The 18,554-nt window shown below is 49.4% G+C and overlaps 1 protein-coding gene across 2 annotated transcripts in view; it reads left to right on the top strand.

Annotated features, from left to right (window-relative positions):
* The first annotated feature begins 7,880 nt into the window (after nucleotides 1-7,880).
* The window catches only part of LOC100350239 (signal-regulatory protein beta-1), an 18,116-nt gene continuing 7,442 nt past the window's right edge, over nucleotides 7,881-18,554 (top strand). The window contains exons 1-2 of one of the 2 annotated variants that reach the window (XM_070051987.1): nucleotides 7,881-8,041; nucleotides 12,244-12,597. In XM_070051987.1, coding sequence (XP_069908088.1) covers nucleotides 7,966-8,041; nucleotides 12,244-12,597 — 430 coding nt within the window. In that variant the 5' untranslated portion in view covers nucleotides 7,881-7,965. The remainder of the gene's footprint in view (nucleotides 8,042-12,243; nucleotides 12,598-18,554) is intronic. The other variant, XM_051845175.2, reaches the window with a different exon arrangement.

The raw sequence follows: 18,554 nt of genomic DNA, 5'->3' as shown, positions 1-18,554 counted from the left end.
AGACCAGGAGAAGCACCTGGCTTCTGCCTTCGGATCAGCATGGTGCGCCGGCCGCAGCGGCCATTGGAGGGTGAACCAACGGCAAAAAGGAAGACCTTTCTCTCTGTCTCTCTCTCTCACTGTCCACTCTGCCTGTCAAAAAAAAAAAGTAAATGAGAGGGATGTCAAACCATGTCTCAAAAAAAAAAACACAGAGGAAGGCAGTAAGAGAGGAAAAGAGGGACGAAAAGAAAACCCTACAAGACACACAGAAAGCAGTTTCTAAGTGACTGTAGCAGCTGTTATGGTTTGAATGTGTCCCTGCTGAAGCTCATGTGTTGGAAACATAATCCTTAATGCAGCAATAGGGGGGTGGGGAGTGGGGGGTTAGAGGTACCTAGGTCAGGAAGGTCCTGCCCTCATGAATACCAATGCCACGTCACAGGAGGGGGCTGATCATCTCAGGACTGGGCTCTTGATAAAAGGATAAGTACCCCCCCCCCATCTCTCTCACACATAAGCAGGAAGTGGAAGGAGAGAGAAGTGTATTCTTGCAAATGTTACTCAAAGGAGGGCAGGAGTGGCCATTCTGATATCCGGCAAAATAGCCTTCAAGTAAAAAGTTGCAACAAACAAAGAAGGATACATTATATAATGACAAAAGGGTCAGTTCAACAACATAATAATTATAAATACTTAAGCCCGAGAAACAAGATCTCCTAAATATATGGAGCAAAGACTGACAAAACTGGAAAGAAAAATAGAAACACAGTATTCGTAGGAAACCTCGACATCTCACTTTCAGTCTTTGGTAGAACAAGTACACAGAAGATATGAAGAAACAGGGGGCTTGGATTGCACCACAATCTAACAGACATATACAGAACACCCCACCCAGAGAGCAGAGTACACACTCATCTCACGGGCACATGGAGCTCTCTCTGGGATAGATCACAATGGGCCACAAAACAAACCTTCCAGGTTTTAACAAATTAAAATTATAAAAGCATCTGGAATGAAAGTAGAAATCAATAGCAGATGGAAAACGGGGAAATCCAAAGATATGTAAATTAAACACACACACTAAAGAACCAAGGGATGAGGACCAGATGTTTCACTGGAGAATTCTGCCAAGCATTGAAAGAGGAATTAGCACCAATCCTTCTCAAACACTCCCAAAACAATTGAGGAGGAGGGAACTCTTCCAAACCCATTCCATGAGGCCGCCATTATCCTGATCCCAAAGCCAGACAGAAACACTACAAGAAATGAAACTGACAGATAATATGCCTTATGAGTTTTTAAACAAAAATCCTCAACAAAATACTAACAAACTGAATTCAGTAGCACAAAGAATTACACACCATGACCAACCAGGATGTGTTCCTAGAAGGCAGGGATGGTTCAGCAAATGTAAGCTGATGGATGCAAGACACTACATTAACAAAACAAAGGACAGAAACCACCACCTCATCATTCCCATTGATGCAGAAAAATCATTTGATAAAATTCAATATCTTTTCATGATAAAACACTAAACAAATTGGGAACAGATGGAAATGACTTCAACATAATACTGAAAAATTCATAAATGAATTAGCAGTGGCTAACATCATAGTTAGTGATAAAAGAATGAAGATCTTCCTCTAAGATCAGGAACAAGGAAGAATGCATACCCTCCCTACTTCTTTTCTTTTTCTTTTTCTTTTTTTTTTTTTTTTATTTCACAGAGTTATAGACAGTGAGAGAGAGACAGAGAGAAAGGTCTTCCTTCCATTAGTTCACTCCCCAAATGGCCGCTACGGCCGGTGCTGCGCCGATCCAAAGCCAGGAGCCAGGTGCTTCCTCCTGGTCTCCCATGCAGGTGCAGGGACCCAAGCACTTGGGCCATCCTCCACTGCCCTCCCAGGCCACAGCAGAAAACTGGACTGGAAGAGGAGCAACTGGGACTAGAACCCGGAGCCCATATGGGATGCCGGTGCCACAGGCGGAGGATTAATTAAGTGAGCCACAGCGCCGGTCCCCTCCCTACATCTTTTCAACAATAATACTGTAAATACTATCCAGAGAAATTGTCAACAAAATACTGCCAACAAAGTCCTGTCCAGAGAAACTGGGACAAAGAACGTTAGTCAAATTGTAAAGGAAGAAATAGAATGCTCTCTTTTAGTAGATGACATGGTCTTAGATAAAGAAAACTTTCAAGATTACACACACACACATACACAATTAGAGCTAATAAACAAAGTAGCAGGATAAAAAGTCAACACACAAAAATCAGCTGAGTTTCTATACCTTATCAACAAGCAATTCAAAAAGGAGTCAAGAAAACAATTTAATTTATGATAGCATCAAAAGAATAAAATACTTATGAATAAGCCTAATCAAGGAAATGAAAAAGTTATACATTGAAACTGACAGAACATTGTTGAAAGAAATTAAAGAAAGCAGAACTAAAGAGAATGACATCTTCCAGGGTAGAATGGGCCAGTGGAGGACCTCCATCATGTGGGGTAGCGATGGTGGTTTTGTGGGAAGGGACAGTGAGCTGGTGGAAGACTTCCAAGATCTGGGGGGGGAGCCCTCCAGGCTCCAGTCTCTTTCTGTTGAGGACAGCCAGGAGCCCCTTCCTCTGTCTTACCCTCGAGATTACAGCAGAATCAGAGGCTGTTCCCTTGTCTTCCTCCTTCTTCATCCATGCTCTCTCTTAGCACAAACATCTCCAGAAGGCCAGTGCCATGGCTCACTTGGCTAATCCTCTGCCTGCGGCGCCGGCACACCGGGTTCTAGTCCCGGTCGGGGTGCCGGATTCTGTCCCGGTTGCCCCTCTTCCAGGCCAGCTCTCTGCTGTGGCCCGGGAGTGCAGTGGAGGATGGCCCAAGTGCTTGAGCCCTGCACCCCATGGGAGACCAGGAGAAGCACCTGGCTCCTGGCTTCAGATCAGCGCAGCGTGCCGACCGTAGTGGCCATTTGGGGGTGAACAAACGGAAGGAAGACCTTTCTCTCTGTCTCTGTCTCTGTCTCTCTCTCTCTCACTGTCTGCTCTGCCTGTCAAAAACAAACAAACAAACAAACAAACAAAAATATCTCCAGAAATTCCGTGTTCCTTCAGTAGAGCACTGAAGGACAAGCCCGTACTCCCTGGAGGGGTGGCGTGGGAGGACAAGACTTGGACACAACTCCAAATGTATGAGTGATTCTAGGCATTTAGGTGGCTAAAGGCACTATTATCTCCCTGTGAAAACCACGTATTGATCATTCCAGGGCTGAGACATGGCACTGAGGAGGTGATGCATCAGGTCCCCCGAGCTAACTCTCTTTCAGCACTGAGGGGCGGAGCTGTGTCCTCTTGCAAAGTCCTCTCTATACTCAGTGTGTGGTTATGCGCATCATCAACAGAACGAATGAATGAATGGGGCACAACCATGACCTTCACCAAGCTTCAAGGCCCTGCCTCAGCCACAGTGGGTAAAATGGGAGATGATTTTCAGTTTATGGCCAGGACTCAGGGGTGAGATGTTCCAGGTGCACCACGCCAAGCTATCACAGGTTCTGCCAGGAGGGGAGACAGTCGCCCATGGTTGTAACGTACAGACACACACCCTAGGGTACCCGTCCCATAGTTCAAGGGATGTGGGTCAAGCTGACACCTAATCTAGTTTCAAATGAGGTCACTTTCCCAGAGCAAAAGCACCAGAGATGCCAGCAAACCTGGCAACACAGACTTTCCCATCCACGTCAGAGAACCCTCTCTGCTGTTCTATAGACATCACCCCGACATGGTTCAAAAACAGGAAAGAGGCTGGTGCCGCGGCTCACTAGGCTAATCCTCCGCCTTGCGGCGCCAGCACACTGGGTTCTAGTCCTGGTCGGGGAGCCGAATTCTGTCCCGGTTGCCCCTCTTCCAGGCCAGCTCTCTGCTGTGGCCAGGGAGTGCAGTGGAGGATGGCCCAAGTGCTTGGGCCCCGCACCCCATGGGAGACCAGGATAAGTACCTGGCTCCTGCCGTGGGATCGGCGTGGTGCGCCGGCTGTGGCGGCCATTGGAGGGTGAACCAACGGCAAAGGAAGACCTTTCTCTCTGTCTCTCTCTCTCTCACTGTCCACTCTGCCTGTCAAAAAAAAAAAAAAAAAAAAAAAGGAAAGAACACTCATCCTTCACATTCAGATGGTTCAGGCGAAGAAAAGAAATGCCTGTAAAGTCTTCAGTATGCTGACACGGCCCTGGCTCCGTGTACTACCTGCAAGGTGAACCCCCCAAGCACCCTACACTCTCTTCTCGGGGATGCTGAGTCGGCTGAGACCATGCAAGGTGGGCGACACCACATATGGCCAGACTTTCACTGGCGCTGGAGCTCGCCCTCCCCAAATCTGCATCAGGGCATGGGCTGGAATAACAGCGGGGACATCCAGCTGGTGAGCAACACCTTGTGCTGCGGACTGCCACGTACTAGGCGGGCACTAAGTAAGTGGCCACCGAGTGATAAGCAAGATGGACCTACCTGCAGAGGAGCTGGTGCTGGTGACAGTCTCGGCTGCCATGCAGCAGGAAGAAGGGGGCTTGACTGTAAGTCGAGGGGTGGCCGAGAGGCTGAGAGAGGCAGGATAAGGTGGAGTCAGCCCATGAAGGGACTACGAGGACGTGTGATGCCAAAGCTTACGCGGCAGGAGAAGCACCCCTCACTCTCAAGCACCCAGGAATCTCTCGCATCCACTCCAAAGCTCCACCGTGGGGATGGCTGTGAGAGAAATGGGTCTTGACCAAGGGTTTGCAAAATATCTCTACAGGATGATAGAGGGCATAGGACTCAGGCTTGGGGGGAAAGGGCAGTGTCCAGTCTCAGGGCTGGGTGTCAACTCTTTGTCCTCCAGTAACATTCACTCAGGGGAGAACCCAGAACTAAGCAGAACCCAACCCCGGCCAAGTGGGGTCAAGGCTGAGGCAGCTGTGAGGCCATTGCTGTGGTTTAGTTAATGAGTCAGGCTCCCAGGGGAGCCCCACAAAGGGGAGGGAAGTTGTGGGATATCAGAATAGGTAGGAACCCTGTGGCTCCAAAGCTTCTGGGGAGAGCCAGACCAGAGACAGCACCTGGGGCACGGCACTCGTGTTGTTTTGTTTTGTTTTGTTTTGTTTTGTTTTTTGTTTTGTTTTGACAGGCAGAGTGGACAGTGAGAGAGAGAGACAGAGAGAAAGGTCTTCCTTTTTGCCGTTGGTTCACCCTCCAATGGCCACCGCGGCCTGCGCACTGCGCTGATCCGAAAGCAGGAGCCAGGTGCTTCTCCTGGTCTCCCATGGGGTGCAGGGCCCAAGCACTTGGGCCATCCTCCACTGCCCTCCCAGGCCACAGCAGAGAGCTGGCCTGGAAGAGGAGCAACCGGGACAGAATCCGGCGCCCCAACTGGGACTAGAACCCGGGGTGCCAGTGCCGCAGGCTGAGGATTAGCCTATTGAGCCGCAGCGCCGGCCATTTTTTATTTTTATTTTATTTTTATTTTTAATTAATTAATTTATTTATTTGAAAGACAAAGTTACAGAGAGGCAGAGGTAGAGAGAGAGAGGTCTTCTATCCACTAGTTCACTCCCCAGAAGGCCTCAACGGTTGGAGCTGCACCGATCTGAAGCCAGGAGCCAGGAGCTTCTTCCAGGTCTCCCATGAGGGTTCAGGGACCCAAGGGCTTGGACGATCTTTCACTGCTTTCTCAGTCCATAGCAGAGAGCTGGATCAGAGTTGAAGCAGCAGGGGCTTCAACCGGTGCCCATATGGGATGCCGGCTCTGCAGGTGGAGGCTTAGCTTTCTAAGCAGCAGCGCCAGCCCCCAGAATATTTTATTTTAATAGCAGTTGGAAACTACAGAGAGTGGCATACTCAGATTTCTCTTTTAAAGGTACCCCTCGGCCAGCTACAGTGTGAGGATAAGATTGAACCAGGGAAAGACTAAGAGGCAAATGGAAAGCCCAAGATGACCATGGAGCCAGAGATGAGAGAGAGAGAGAGTCAGATTGTTTGTGTTCCCCCAAATTCCTATGTTAGATCCTAATGCCCCACGTGATGTTTTTAGGAGATGGGAGCCTTTGGTAGGCCTTACGTCATGAGGGTGGAGTCCTCATGAGTGGAAATAGTGCTCTTATAACAGAGACCCCAGAGAATTCCCTGCCCCTTCTGCCACGAGAGGACACGGTGAGACCAGGGCCGTCTCTGAGCCAGAAGGTGGGTCCTCAGCACCCACTGATGCCTTCACCTTGGGCTCCCCAGCCCCCAGAACTCTGAGGGTGCATCCTGTGGGTTGTGAGCCACCTGGGCTATGGCGTTTTGTTACAGCAGCCCGAACACACTGAGACACAGAGGTGTGGAGACGAAAGGCTCTGAGGGTGAGGGGCGCGAGGGTGGATGCTGGACCCCACAGTGCAGACGCCAGCTAATACACCTGCGTCCCACGCTGGACTACCTGGCTCCTGACGGCAGCTTCCCGCTAGTGCACACCCTGGGGGTGGTAGTGATGGCTCAAGTGGCCAGGTCCCTGCCACCTGTACACTCACCTACACTCACACACACACACCCTTACACAATCACACACTCAGTCTCACACCCCCACTCTGACACTCACACACTGTCACATTCCCCTACTCTCTCACATGCAGAGTCACACACTCACACTCACACATTCACACATATTCTCACACATTCACACACACGTGCTCACACACACTCACACTCACCTATACTCACACACTCTTACACAATCACATACTCAATCTCACACTCACTCTGACACACATTCACACTCACATTCACACACACTCACATACTTTCACACACATTCACACTCACCTCACACACACTCACCTCACACGCATTCACATACTCTCACACACACACACACTCATATACTTTCACACACGCTCCCTGACTGTCACCATGTGATACCCTGTGCCACCTCAGCGCTCTGCCAGCAAGAAGGCCATCGCCAGACACAGCCCTTTGACCTTGGACCTGCAAATCCACTGCCGAAATAGAGCTTTTCTCTTACAACTCACCTGGTCTCTGGGGTTGCGTTGCCCAGCAGTAGGAAACAGGCTAACGTGTGTCCCGAGTGGGGGTGGGGAGGGGACTGGAAACATCGTGATGCAGAGCGGCTCAACCCCATCTCCGACTTGCCCTGTGGCTCTGGGCCAGCCTACGGTGAGGAGGAGGCAGTGGCTGGGAGCAGTGGGGAGACCGGGTCACAGAGGCGCATGGACACTGGGGCAGAAGCCAGAGGCCCTGGACGTGGTCATGTGGGGCCTGTGGCTGCTCAGAAGTAAAAGAGGAGGAGGCACACGCTTGGTGTGGGAGTCTCTCCTGCCCCAGCCTCACATCCGGGACAGTCATAAAGGGCATCGGCTCCCTCCTCCTGCCTGCGAGATGAACATGCTGAGACCCTGCCCCACCTCCACCCTCTTAAGACCCCAGGCCTCCTCCGCCCTCTTAAGCAGAAACCACCACCCCCTCCCAAGACCCAACTCCCTGCTCACCAAAGTGCGTTCTGCACACACAGGGTCCCCTTCAGACATGGCCACTGGCACTTTTGACCACCAGGGCCGATGGAACGGAAAGAACAGGCCCCAGCACCGGGGGCCCCGTGCCCAGGAGCCTGCCTCCTGATTCCACCTGTGCAACTCACTTGAACCCAGGTGTTCAACTGTCACACAAGGCTGAACACACCCAGCCACATCCCTGGGCTGGAGGAGGAAGGGCCGCCCACAGCCCGGGCAAGGAGTGAGGGTCCAGTGGCAGTGCCTAAGGACTGGGGGCACTGCCCTTCGTACCAGTAACATCTCAGCTCATCTCTGATTCCTATTTTACAACTTAGAAACGGGAACTATTGTCACCTCGCCGCCACTTCCTCCCATCCCACAGTCACTTCCTCTTGTATCACGGGAGACAAAGCTTTGTGTCTGTCCACAAAGCCCAGATTCGGGACAGAGCGGCTTCCAGGGCCCACCAGGATGCCGAGCCCAGCCCTTCAGCCTTGCCTGCCCCTGCCATGCCTGCTGCTGCCGCCTCTGCTGCTGGGACTCACAGGTGAGCGCCTCCACCCTCCGTGGCCCCACAGTGTAGGGGTGCTCCCCGACTGGCTGTGCTGCTTCCCCGTGGCCAGGGGGCTGGAGGACCTCTGCTCCAGGGCCTGTGTCCTCACTGCCCTTTGCCGTAAAACATTTCCCTAAATGGTTTCTTTTGTCCCTAAATTGCCCCCTGACTGGAGGGGTCCTTTCCTCTCACATCCAGGTCCAGACAGGATTTAGCCCACCAGAGTGCCCAAGCCACCGTCCCTTTGCCTGCCCTCTGAGGCTCTGTGACCCCTGGGGCTTGACTGCAGGACCTGGTTCCATCCTGAGGGAAGGGGTGCAGGTGCAACATCTGGCTCCTGGGTCCAGCTAAAGACCTAGCCCCTGGGAGGCCGGGCTGCCCTGGTCAAGGTGTGTTTTGGTAGCTGAGTAGAGAAAGAGAGAGAATAATGGGCTCTGTCCATACAGTGTAGACCCTTAAGGAAAAAACAAACAAACAGGTAGGGGCAGGCGCTGTGGCATAGCGGGTTAAAGCCCTGACCTGCAGTGCCGGCATCCCATATGGGTGCCGGTTCAAGTCCCAGCTGCTCCACGTCCAATCCAGCTCCCTGCTAATGCACCTGGGAAAGCAGGAGAAGATGGCCCAAGTGCTTGGGTCCCTGCACCTATGTGGGAGACCCAGAAGAAGCTCCTGGCCTCAGCCTGGCTCAGTCATAGCTGTTACAGCCATTTGGGGAGCGAAACAGCAGATGGAAGATCTCTCTCTCTCTCTCTCTCTCTCTCTCTCCATAACTCTGCCTTTCTAATAGGTAAATAAATTTTTAAAAAACAAAACAGAACAGGCAAAGGTGCTTTTTAGACTGTTACATCTCCCAGAAGCTCAGCACGCTAAGATTATGTCCTTAATGTGGGCGTTTCTCCTGCTGACTATTCCATTCCACGAAGAGCTGGGCTGGGCTGGCAGGAGAAGAGAGGCACCTTCTCTTCCCAGCTGTGTTAGCATCTCAGGGGAGGCACCAACTAGAAAACCAGTGAAAACCTGCCTGCCTGGGTTCAAATTCAAGTTTCATCACTTGTTCACTGTTTGAGCAACTTACTACACTTCTCTCTGCTCGAGTTCTCTTGCCTGTGAAATTGGGATGAATAATAACACTTTTTTGTAAGGTTGTGGTGAAAATGAAATGCATTCGGTGACACAGTGAAGTGTTGAGAATACTATGCAGCACCCAGAAGCATCGCTGTTATAGTCTTCCAGGGTTCAGGAACTGCAAATACAAACATGTAAAAATGGGCCCGGAGGGGCCGGCATTGTGGCACAACAGATTAAGCTGCTGCCTGCAATGCGCGATGCTGGCATCCCATATGAGGGCTGGTTCAAGTCTCGGCTACTCCATTTCAGATCCAGCCCCTGGCTAATGTGCCTTGGAAAGCAGCAGAAGATGGCCCAAGGGCTTGGGTCCCTGCACCCATGTGGGAGACCTTGATGACAGTCCTGGATCCTGGCTTCAGCCTGGGCCAGCAGGGGGAGTGAACCAACAGTCAGAAGATTCTCTCTCTCTCTCTCTCTCTCTCTCTCTCTCTCTCTCTCTCTGTGTGTGTGTGTGTGTGTGTATCTCCCTCTGTTTCTCTGTAACTCTGCTTTTCAAATAAATAAAATAAATCTTTAAAATAATAAAATGCATAGGCCATATATTTTTAAATGACCCTGGAAGTAGGCATTTAGCCTAGGAGTTAGAACACCTCCGTCTCACATTGGGGTGCTTGGGTTCATTTCCCAGCTTCAGCTTCCTGCTAATGCAGACCCTAGGAGGCAGCGGAAATGGCTCAGTGACTGGGTTCTTGTCACCCTGTGGGAGACCTGGATTGCGCAGGACCGCTTGGCATTTGGAGAGTGAGTCAGCTGTTGAGAGCTTGCTCGCTTTCTCTCCCCTCTCCCCACCCCCCGAATACACAGTAAGAAAAATCGTCGTAATGGCTCTACAGATTCGGCCATTACAGCACCCACTGTGTGTCTTTAATGCTCACAGCAGCCAGGGGCACAGGAATGATCAAACCTGCCTGGTTGAAGAAGAAACAGAAAGCAGGGGAGGGAGCGAGTTCTCTGGCGGGGCTGAAGCATGCACCTGAGCCCAGGTGGGCCAGATGCCCAGGCCAGGACCTCAGCAGCTGGACTCCCGGCCAGCAGGGGGAGCCCCTCCCACAGAAGCCCTTCTGTGAGCCCGGCGGGGTCCTGAGTGGTTCTCAAGGGTTCCCAAGGTTGAGTTTCTCAACAAAACTGCAAACTTACCATGAACCACAATGTATACAATTCCTCACGTTGTGTATATTGTAGCAACGGGAAATAGGGGGCTCCGAGAGATTCGGGAATTTTCTCAAGGTCAAATCTCAAATAAGCAACGGAGGAGGAATCAAAACCCAATCAAAGGAGTACTTTTTAACCCTTTCTAACCTCTCCACTGTGCTACCTCCATATCTAGTGAATTTTTCAACAAAATCAGAATCACACTAAATATGATGCTTTATTATTCTTCAAATCAGGGCCTTTTTTGCTGATGTGTGTATGTGTGTCTACACTATCAATACATCCCCTATATATATTTTACCATCATTATCTTAACAGCTACGTAGTTTGTTCATTATGCTGTTGTACCATTGTTTATCTAACTACTCCGGATTTGTTCTTGGACCCGTGCCTTGAATCAAATTTTCTGTATTGTAAGTACTGTCATCACCATTCCTTCACACAATGAGCTCATCGTCCTCTGACATTTCCTTCAAAGAAGTCTCTAGAAGAGGAATTAAGTCAAAGTGTATGTGTGCATTTTGAAACACAGAATTTCCCTGTGAAATAAGTCTGTCTCAGTGTTAGCAATACATTGTCTCAACACACGCCGCATAGAAGCAAAAGCAATGCACAGGTGCCCCGTTTTGAGCATTTCGGACCAAAACCGATTCACTCAGTCTTGTGTCCTCTGCTTGTTTAAGACATGGGTGTATCAAGGGCACAAGTCACCCAAGGTCCTGACTGTAATGCCACTTTGCATCTTTTTTTTATTATTTATTTTTTTATTTTTTGACAGGCAGAGTGGACAGTGAGAGAGAGAGACAGAGAGAAAGGTCTTCCTTTTGCCATTGGTTCACCCTCCAATGGCCGCCACAGCCGGCGCGCTGCGGCCAGCGCACCATGCTGATCTGAAGGCAGGAGCCAGGTACTTACCCTGGTCTCCCATAGGGTGCAGGGCCCAAGCACTTGGGCCATCCTCCACTGCACTCCCGGGCCACAGCAGAGAGCTGGCCTGGAAGAGGGGCAACTGGGACAGAATCCGGCTCCCGACCGGGACTAGAACCCGGTGTGCCGGCGCCGCAAGGTGGAGGATTAGCCTATTGAGCCACGCGCCGGCCTGCCACTTTGCACCTACCACATTGGCCAATTTATGTTCTCGCCCCCAGTGCGTGGGAGAGCTGCTTCCCACATCCTTGCCCACCCTGAGACCTGGCAAAGTCTCTCATTTTTCCAAGTTGGCATTCTGAAAACAGGGCATGCTCCCAGGGTCCAGAAGGAAGATAATTTTTAACTTTTATTGCATTACAAGCTTGTTGACAAATGACCCAAACCGGGGAGAAATGTATAAGTAATTAACCAAGTCTCCAGCCCCATCCCGTTCCCTGGGGACAGCCACTTTTTCAGAGTGTTGTTGGCTTTCTTCCATGTAGCTTTCTGCCATGGACATAAGCTGCCCCCGGGCCCTCTGGCAAATCTGTATATGCATGTGTGCTCAGGGCTGATTCTAGGGGCTTTGGCTCTTCCATTCTCCCCAGCTCCTGCCTCAGTACCGACCCCACTCTGTCGCTGTACCCTGAGGTGTGCTCATGTTTCATGTGCCAAGAACTGCGTGCATTGCTTTTTAACTTCTCCAGCTAGTCTACTGTGGACTTTAGCATTTAGCTTCTGCTTTAAATATGCATCTCCTTGTTTGACTGAGGTTCCGGGACATCTTTTCATATCTCCTTCCCTGTCTGTACCTTTGCACAGCCTGTCTGAACTGTCTCTGCGTTGCTCTCCAGCAATTTGTCCCTCCTAGAAGCTGATACACCAGAGGGACAGAGAGAATCGAGGAGCTGCACCTGCAGGTTGGACCCAAGCGCCTGGACCCCAGCCTCAGCCCCTGCTGAGCCAGGGCAGGGGTCTTGGAACTGAATCCTGTTTCCCCCCAGCAGTGGCGGCAAAGGAGGCGCTGCAGGTGACTCAGCTTCAGAAGCGGGTGTCGGTCTCCACTGGAAACTCGGTCACCCTGCACTGCACCATAAACACCCTGCTGCCCGTGGGGCCCATGCAGTGGTTCAGGGGGGCTGGCCCAAACCGGAAGATGATCTACAGCTTCAAGGGAGGCCACTACCCCCGAGCCACAAATGTCTCAGACACCACAATGCGAAACAATACGGACTTTTCCATCCGCATCCATGACGTCACCACTGCAGACGCTGGCACCTACTACTGCGTCAAGTTCCAGAAGATGGGTGCCTATGACGTGGAGATTAAGTCTGGAGGAGGCACGCAGGTGTCTGTGCGTGGTGAGTCCAGACCCCTAGAAATCCAGCCCGTTGTTCTGTAACGAATCACAAGTCCATAGCTCAGCCAGAGGGTACCCCCTTGGCTAAGCCGTGGGCCCACTTTGAGGCTAGAAACTGGGAGCTCACAGTGATGAAGCAGAGTGGAAATAATCCACAGATTCCTAGCCCTCTGCAACCTTCCAGCTTAGACCCACAGAACAGACTGAGAGGACCAGGGAAAAAAGCAGGACTGCAGGGCCGGGCGGCCTGGATTCACCGGCTAGCACTGCCGCTGAGTGACCTTAATGAGTTTCTCAACTTCTCTATGCCTTGGTTTGCTCATCTGTAAGATAGGGAGGGGGCGGCACTGTGTGTAGCAAGTTGAGCCGCCACCTGCAGTGCCATCATCCCTTAGGGGAGCCCGTTCGAGTCCTGGCTGCTCCACTCCTGGTCCAGCTCTCTGCTAATGCACCTGGAAAAACAGTGGAGGCTAGTCCAAGTGCTTGGGCCCTTGCTCCCATGCAGGAGACCCGGAAGAAACTCCTGGTTCCTGGCTTCAGCCCAGTCCAACCCTGGCCATTGCAACTGTTTAGGGAGTGAACCAGCAGATGGAAGATTCTCTCTCTCTCTCTCTAACTCTTCCTTTGGATATAAATAAATTAATCTTTTTTAAAAATAAGACAGGGATAGTATTGATCTCATAGGTTGGTCATGAAGATTACACATTAATGTGTTTGTAAACGTAAAACACCTACCTGAGATTGCTCGCTACATGATAATCATATTAGGGTACATCATCAGTTTCAGGATATTTCATTTAAACTTAAAATATAAACCTACAGGCGTGAAGCCGCAGACTCCCATATGATCTGTGTAGGATAGGAGAGCAAGACAAAGAGGAGACAGAACACGGACTCACAGCTAGAACAGGTTTGTTCACCGCCTGAGAGGACTCATCCCTGGTGAATGCATGGGCACAGAGCCCCTGCTCCCACACACCAGCAGCTTATCCTGGGAGAGCGTGGTGGGGTCTGGGCTAAGGCTGAGCTTTTGAGAAGAGGGAGAGCTTGGGCTAGTGGCTGATCCCTCAAGATAGGGTGTGGTTTGAGAGGGTTTGGACTAAGGCTGGACTCTTAAGACAGTGGGGAGGGTTTTGGCTAATGGCTGGACCTTAAGATGGTGGTATGGCCAACAGGTGAGGCAGGGCAGGGCTGAGCCTGCTGAAGAAGGTGGCAGGAAGTTGGGGGCCTGCTCCCAGGCGCACAGGTGAGAGGCCAAAATAGATCTAAGGCTTTGTCCTTGCTCATCAATATGAATGATAGAATTGTTAAGGTAGGAAAGTATAAGCATTAAATTTTTAAAAGCATTTCCTTTTTCAATATTCAATTTTTATTTATTTGAAAGGGAGACTGACAGAGACAGGAGGAGAGACAGACAGATCTGCTACCTGCTGGTTCACTCCCCAAATGGCTGCAATTGCTGAGGTCAAACCAGGTGGAAACCAGGAGCCAGGAGCTCCCTCTGTGTCTCCCACGCGGGTGCAGGAGCCCAAGCACCCGGGCCATCCTCCACTGCTTTCCCAAGCACAATAGCAGGGAGCTGCATCGGAAGCAGAGCAGCTGGGACTCAAACCAGAGCTCACGCGGTCGCCGGCATCACAGGCAAAGGCTTAGCCTACTATGCCACAAGAAGTTCTGGTCCCAAGAACCGCATTTTTATGTAGAATTTATGATCTATTTCTTAAATCTTGGCCTTCATTTCTGCAAGTTCCTGAATCTGGGCCTGACGGATGCGATCGTGGCTGAAGACAGAGACTGTAAATAGCACTGTCAAAAGGAATCCCGAGAAGCAGAGACGTCAGTTCATGCCTCTTTGTACTGATGAATTAATAATCAGGATCTTTTTTCTTTTAAAAACTGAATGTGATAATTTGCTCTGGCAGAACCATATAAACATATAGCAGCATTTGAATCTTTAAAATGTTAACACCTCAGAGCCATGAAGAAACAGAGAATGGTAGGCAGTCTTTTGGGTCAAAGTGAAGGTCATACAATTTTGAAGAACTGAAAATAAGGGGCTGTTGCTGTGGCATAGTAAACTAAGTCTCTGCCTGTGGTACCGGCATCCCATATGGGCGCCTGTTCAAATCCCAGCTGCTCCACTTCCAACCCAGCTCCTTGCTAATGGCCTGGAGGATGGCCCAAGTGCTTGGGCCCCTACACTCATGTGGGAGACCTGGAAGAACCGCCTGGCTCCTGGCTTCAGGTTAGTCTAGCTCCAGCCATTGCTGCCATTTGAGGAGTGAACCATTAGATCGAAGACCTCTCCTCTCTCTCTCTCTCTCTGTCTCTTCCTCTCTCTGTCTGTAACTCTGCCTCTCAAATAAATAAATCTTTTTTAAAAAGACTTAAAAATAAAAACCAAATTGTACAAAAGGCATTGCGAATGAGATCAGTATGAGATATCCAAGGGCAAAATCAGACCCTACAAGGCAGGAATAATACCTTCAGTGTTCTCGGAAAATTGTTTCCAAACTCAATGCTATACCTAGCTTATCTATGGTGTTGACAAAATCACCGAGAACTGACTTCCATGCACCCTTTATGCTTGATCACAATAGGAGCTAAAGCAAGACAAAGTGAGAATGGGAACTAGGAATAAGGGATTGGAGATTTCAAGACAACATATGGGAGGTCCAGAAATGACCAATGGGCCACCCAGGAAGACTGAGGGACTTAATAGGACATCACAAAAAGATAGAATTGGTAGAATATTCAAATAGCCTTCAAACTCTTGCCTACTGTTATTTAATATTGTGTTGAAATATTAGCCAATGCTTTTAGAAGGAGAAAGCAACAAAATGTATAAGGATTGTAAAGAAAATGGAAAAACTCTCTCTCGGGATGGGGGTTGGGGCACAGCACGTTGAGCCACTGCTTAGGCTGCCTGTGTCCCATATCACAGTGCCAGCTGGAGTTCTGCCGGCTCTGCTCCCTGGCCAGCTTCCTGCTAATGCACCTGGGAAGGCAGCAGGTGATAGCCAAAGTATTTGGCTTCCTCCCACCATGTGTGAGATCTGCATGGAGTTTCTGCCTCCTGACTTCAACCTGCCCCAGCCCTGGCTGTTGTGGGTATTTGGGGAATGAACTAGTGGGTAGAAAAATCAATCTGTCTCTCTCTCTCTGTCAATTCTGCCTTTCAAATAAATGAAAAAGCTTATTTCTGTTTGCAGATAATATGGTATCTGGAAAACTTAATAACATTGACATTGAGCTATTACAAACAATAAGATGACTTAGTAACATAGAAAGTTGTCAAATCAAGGAACAGAAATCTGTAACATTTATCCAGTTAGAAGATATAATGGGAAAGATGAACATATACCGTTATAGAAAAATTAAATCAAATACTTAGGACAACTTTTACCAAAATAGTGACAAGCACTACATTCATTTGCCCACAAAACTCTAGGCACAGTATTTGAAGCAATGGTGGACAAGACACTGGACACCAGGCAACCAAGCATAGTGATCCCTGCAAGGTGGGAAGCAAATTGGTGACCACTAGGATTGCCCCAGGTTACTCCCTGCGGAAGCTTCAAGGCCGGCAGGCAGGAAGGGAGGATCCTGGAGGCCTTGCTGAGTAGGTAAGAAGAAAGTGGAAGTGGATGTAGGTCAGAGTGGCTAGGGTTTGCCAGGCGAGCATGGCAGAGCAGGGAGATTCGCACACAGAACTCCGAGATCTTTAGAAGGTCTCCCTTGGTGTTGAGTGGAGGGGTGAAGTGTCTGCACGTGTGGAAGCTACCTGAGGCCCAGGAGAAGAAATCCTGGCCCTCATACAGGAGCAAGAACAGCACCCGTGCCTAGCAACCTGAGTGAAGATCCTCACCATCGGGTAGGGTACGCAGAGCGTTTCTGCCTCAGAGGGGAAGGAATTAGGCCCAGACTAAGTGATGCGGCGATCCTGACGCACAAAGCTTAGGCGTGAGGTCGAACTGCTCGCAGGCCATTTAACCATGTCCCAAAGCAAGCCCAAGCACACTCACAGAGATGCAAAACATCCAAACCCAACGAGGTCAAATTCTCCAGAGCTGGCACACAACGCGAGACCAGCAGGCAGGGAAATGGCAGCAAGTGTGATTCATAATGAGAAAAAAAAAAGTCAGCCTTTGGAAACCTAACCAGGGAAGACAGGCGAGAGAATTAGCACACGAGATTGCAGCTCTGCCTGTTGGCTAAGAGCAAGTGTAGAATTAGCACACGAGGACATTAGTGTATGTACACATTCTACGCTCTTATTATATGTGCACATTCTAGAGGAACTACGTAAAGCTGATGCACAGGAAATATAAAAAAGACCCTCAGTGAGCTTTGAAGATAAAGGCTGCAAAGTCTAGCAGGAAAACTAGACTGGGGAGGACCAATAACAGATACGACATTAAAGAGCACTAATAGGCTCAAAGATGACAACAGGAATCACTCACACTGACACAACCTGGAGTTCTGTGTTAAAAAGGGTGAAAATGTGGGGGCACTGTTTAAAGTTCATGGCAAATGGGATTAAAGGTAAGTTTATCTGGGAACAAAAAACTTTTGAAAATCCATGCATATGAAGGGTCTTCAAAAAGTTCTTTTTGTATGTGAGCAAACTATGCAGAGGTTTCAAAAATGTTTGCATCAAAATAAATTGATCTTTTAATTCCATTTTTCCATGCATCTTTTGAAGTGCTCTTGTACAAGCGTATATTTTTTTCTCACATTTTTAAAAAAGAAGCATAAACCAAAATCTACTTTTAAATGTGTAGCCCCTATAGCCACTGCCTGTAGTGCCGGCATCCCATAAGAGTGCTGGTTCGAGTCCTGGCTGCTCCACTTCTGATCCCGCTCCCTGCTAATGCACCTGGGAAAGCAGAGGAGAATGCTTGGGCCCTCACACCCATGTGGGAGACCCAGATAGAGATACTGGCTCCTGGCTTCTGATCAGCCCACTTCTGGCCCTTGCAGCCACTTAGGGAGTGAACCAGCAGATAGAAGATCTCTCTCTGTAATTCTGCCTTTTAAATATACACATAAATCTTTTTAAAAGATGTATTGAAAGGCAGAGTTACAGAGATGCAGAGGCAGAGAGAGAGAGAGGTCTTCCATTTACTGGTCCACTTCCCACATGGCAGCAACAGTGAGAGCTGGGCTGATCCGAAGCCAAGAGCCGGGAGCTTCTTCCAGGTCTCTCAGGTGGGTGCAGGGACCAAAGGACTTGGGCCATCTTCTGCTGCTTTCCCAGGCCATGGCAGAGAGCTGGATCAGAAGTGCAGCAGCTGGGATTAGAACCAGTGACCATGTGGGATGCCGGTACTGCAGGCAGTGGCTGTACCCATTATGCCACAGCACCAGCCCCATAGATAAATCTTAAAAAAAAAAAAAAATGCTTAGTTATAATGAAGGGAAGAAAGAGGGTGGAAGAGACAGAGGTGAATGCTCAACTTCTCTGAATATGCCTTACTTAAGTTCTGATTCTGTAAACACATATTTTCAATAATTAATAAACAAAATCCAAAATGAGAAAAATTTCAAAATCTAAATTACTAAGTCTAAAATGAAAGTAGTTAATCTCATTATGCCTTGACCACATGGAGATGAAGTAGTAACCACATGGAGATGAAGTAGTTCAAGGGACTTTAAAGCATGGAGTTTTAGCTTGGGTTCACTGAGAAGCGGCTCATGAGACAGGATTGAATGCAAAGAACTCCAGTAGCGAGTGGCAGAATCAGACGCTCAGTGAAGGGTGCGTGAGTGTGTCATGGTCCCTGCAGGAAACTGGAGCTCAATCCAGGTGGAAAACCCTGGGGATCAGTACAGAACATGGGAAAGTCTGCACACTCAAAGATCTGTTTTCTCCAACAAAGAACTGACCAGGAAAAAGAGAGAAGAAGAATTCCTTTATGAAAAGAGAGTAAAAGGTTTGGGAAGCAACAGCAGAAT

This window comes from Oryctolagus cuniculus, chromosome 11 (assembly GCF_964237555.1).
Source record: "Oryctolagus cuniculus chromosome 11, mOryCun1.1, whole genome shotgun sequence".
Taxonomy (NCBI): Eukaryota; Metazoa; Chordata; class Mammalia; order Lagomorpha; family Leporidae; genus Oryctolagus; species Oryctolagus cuniculus.
This window is presented reverse-complemented; position numbering and strand designations above follow the sequence as displayed.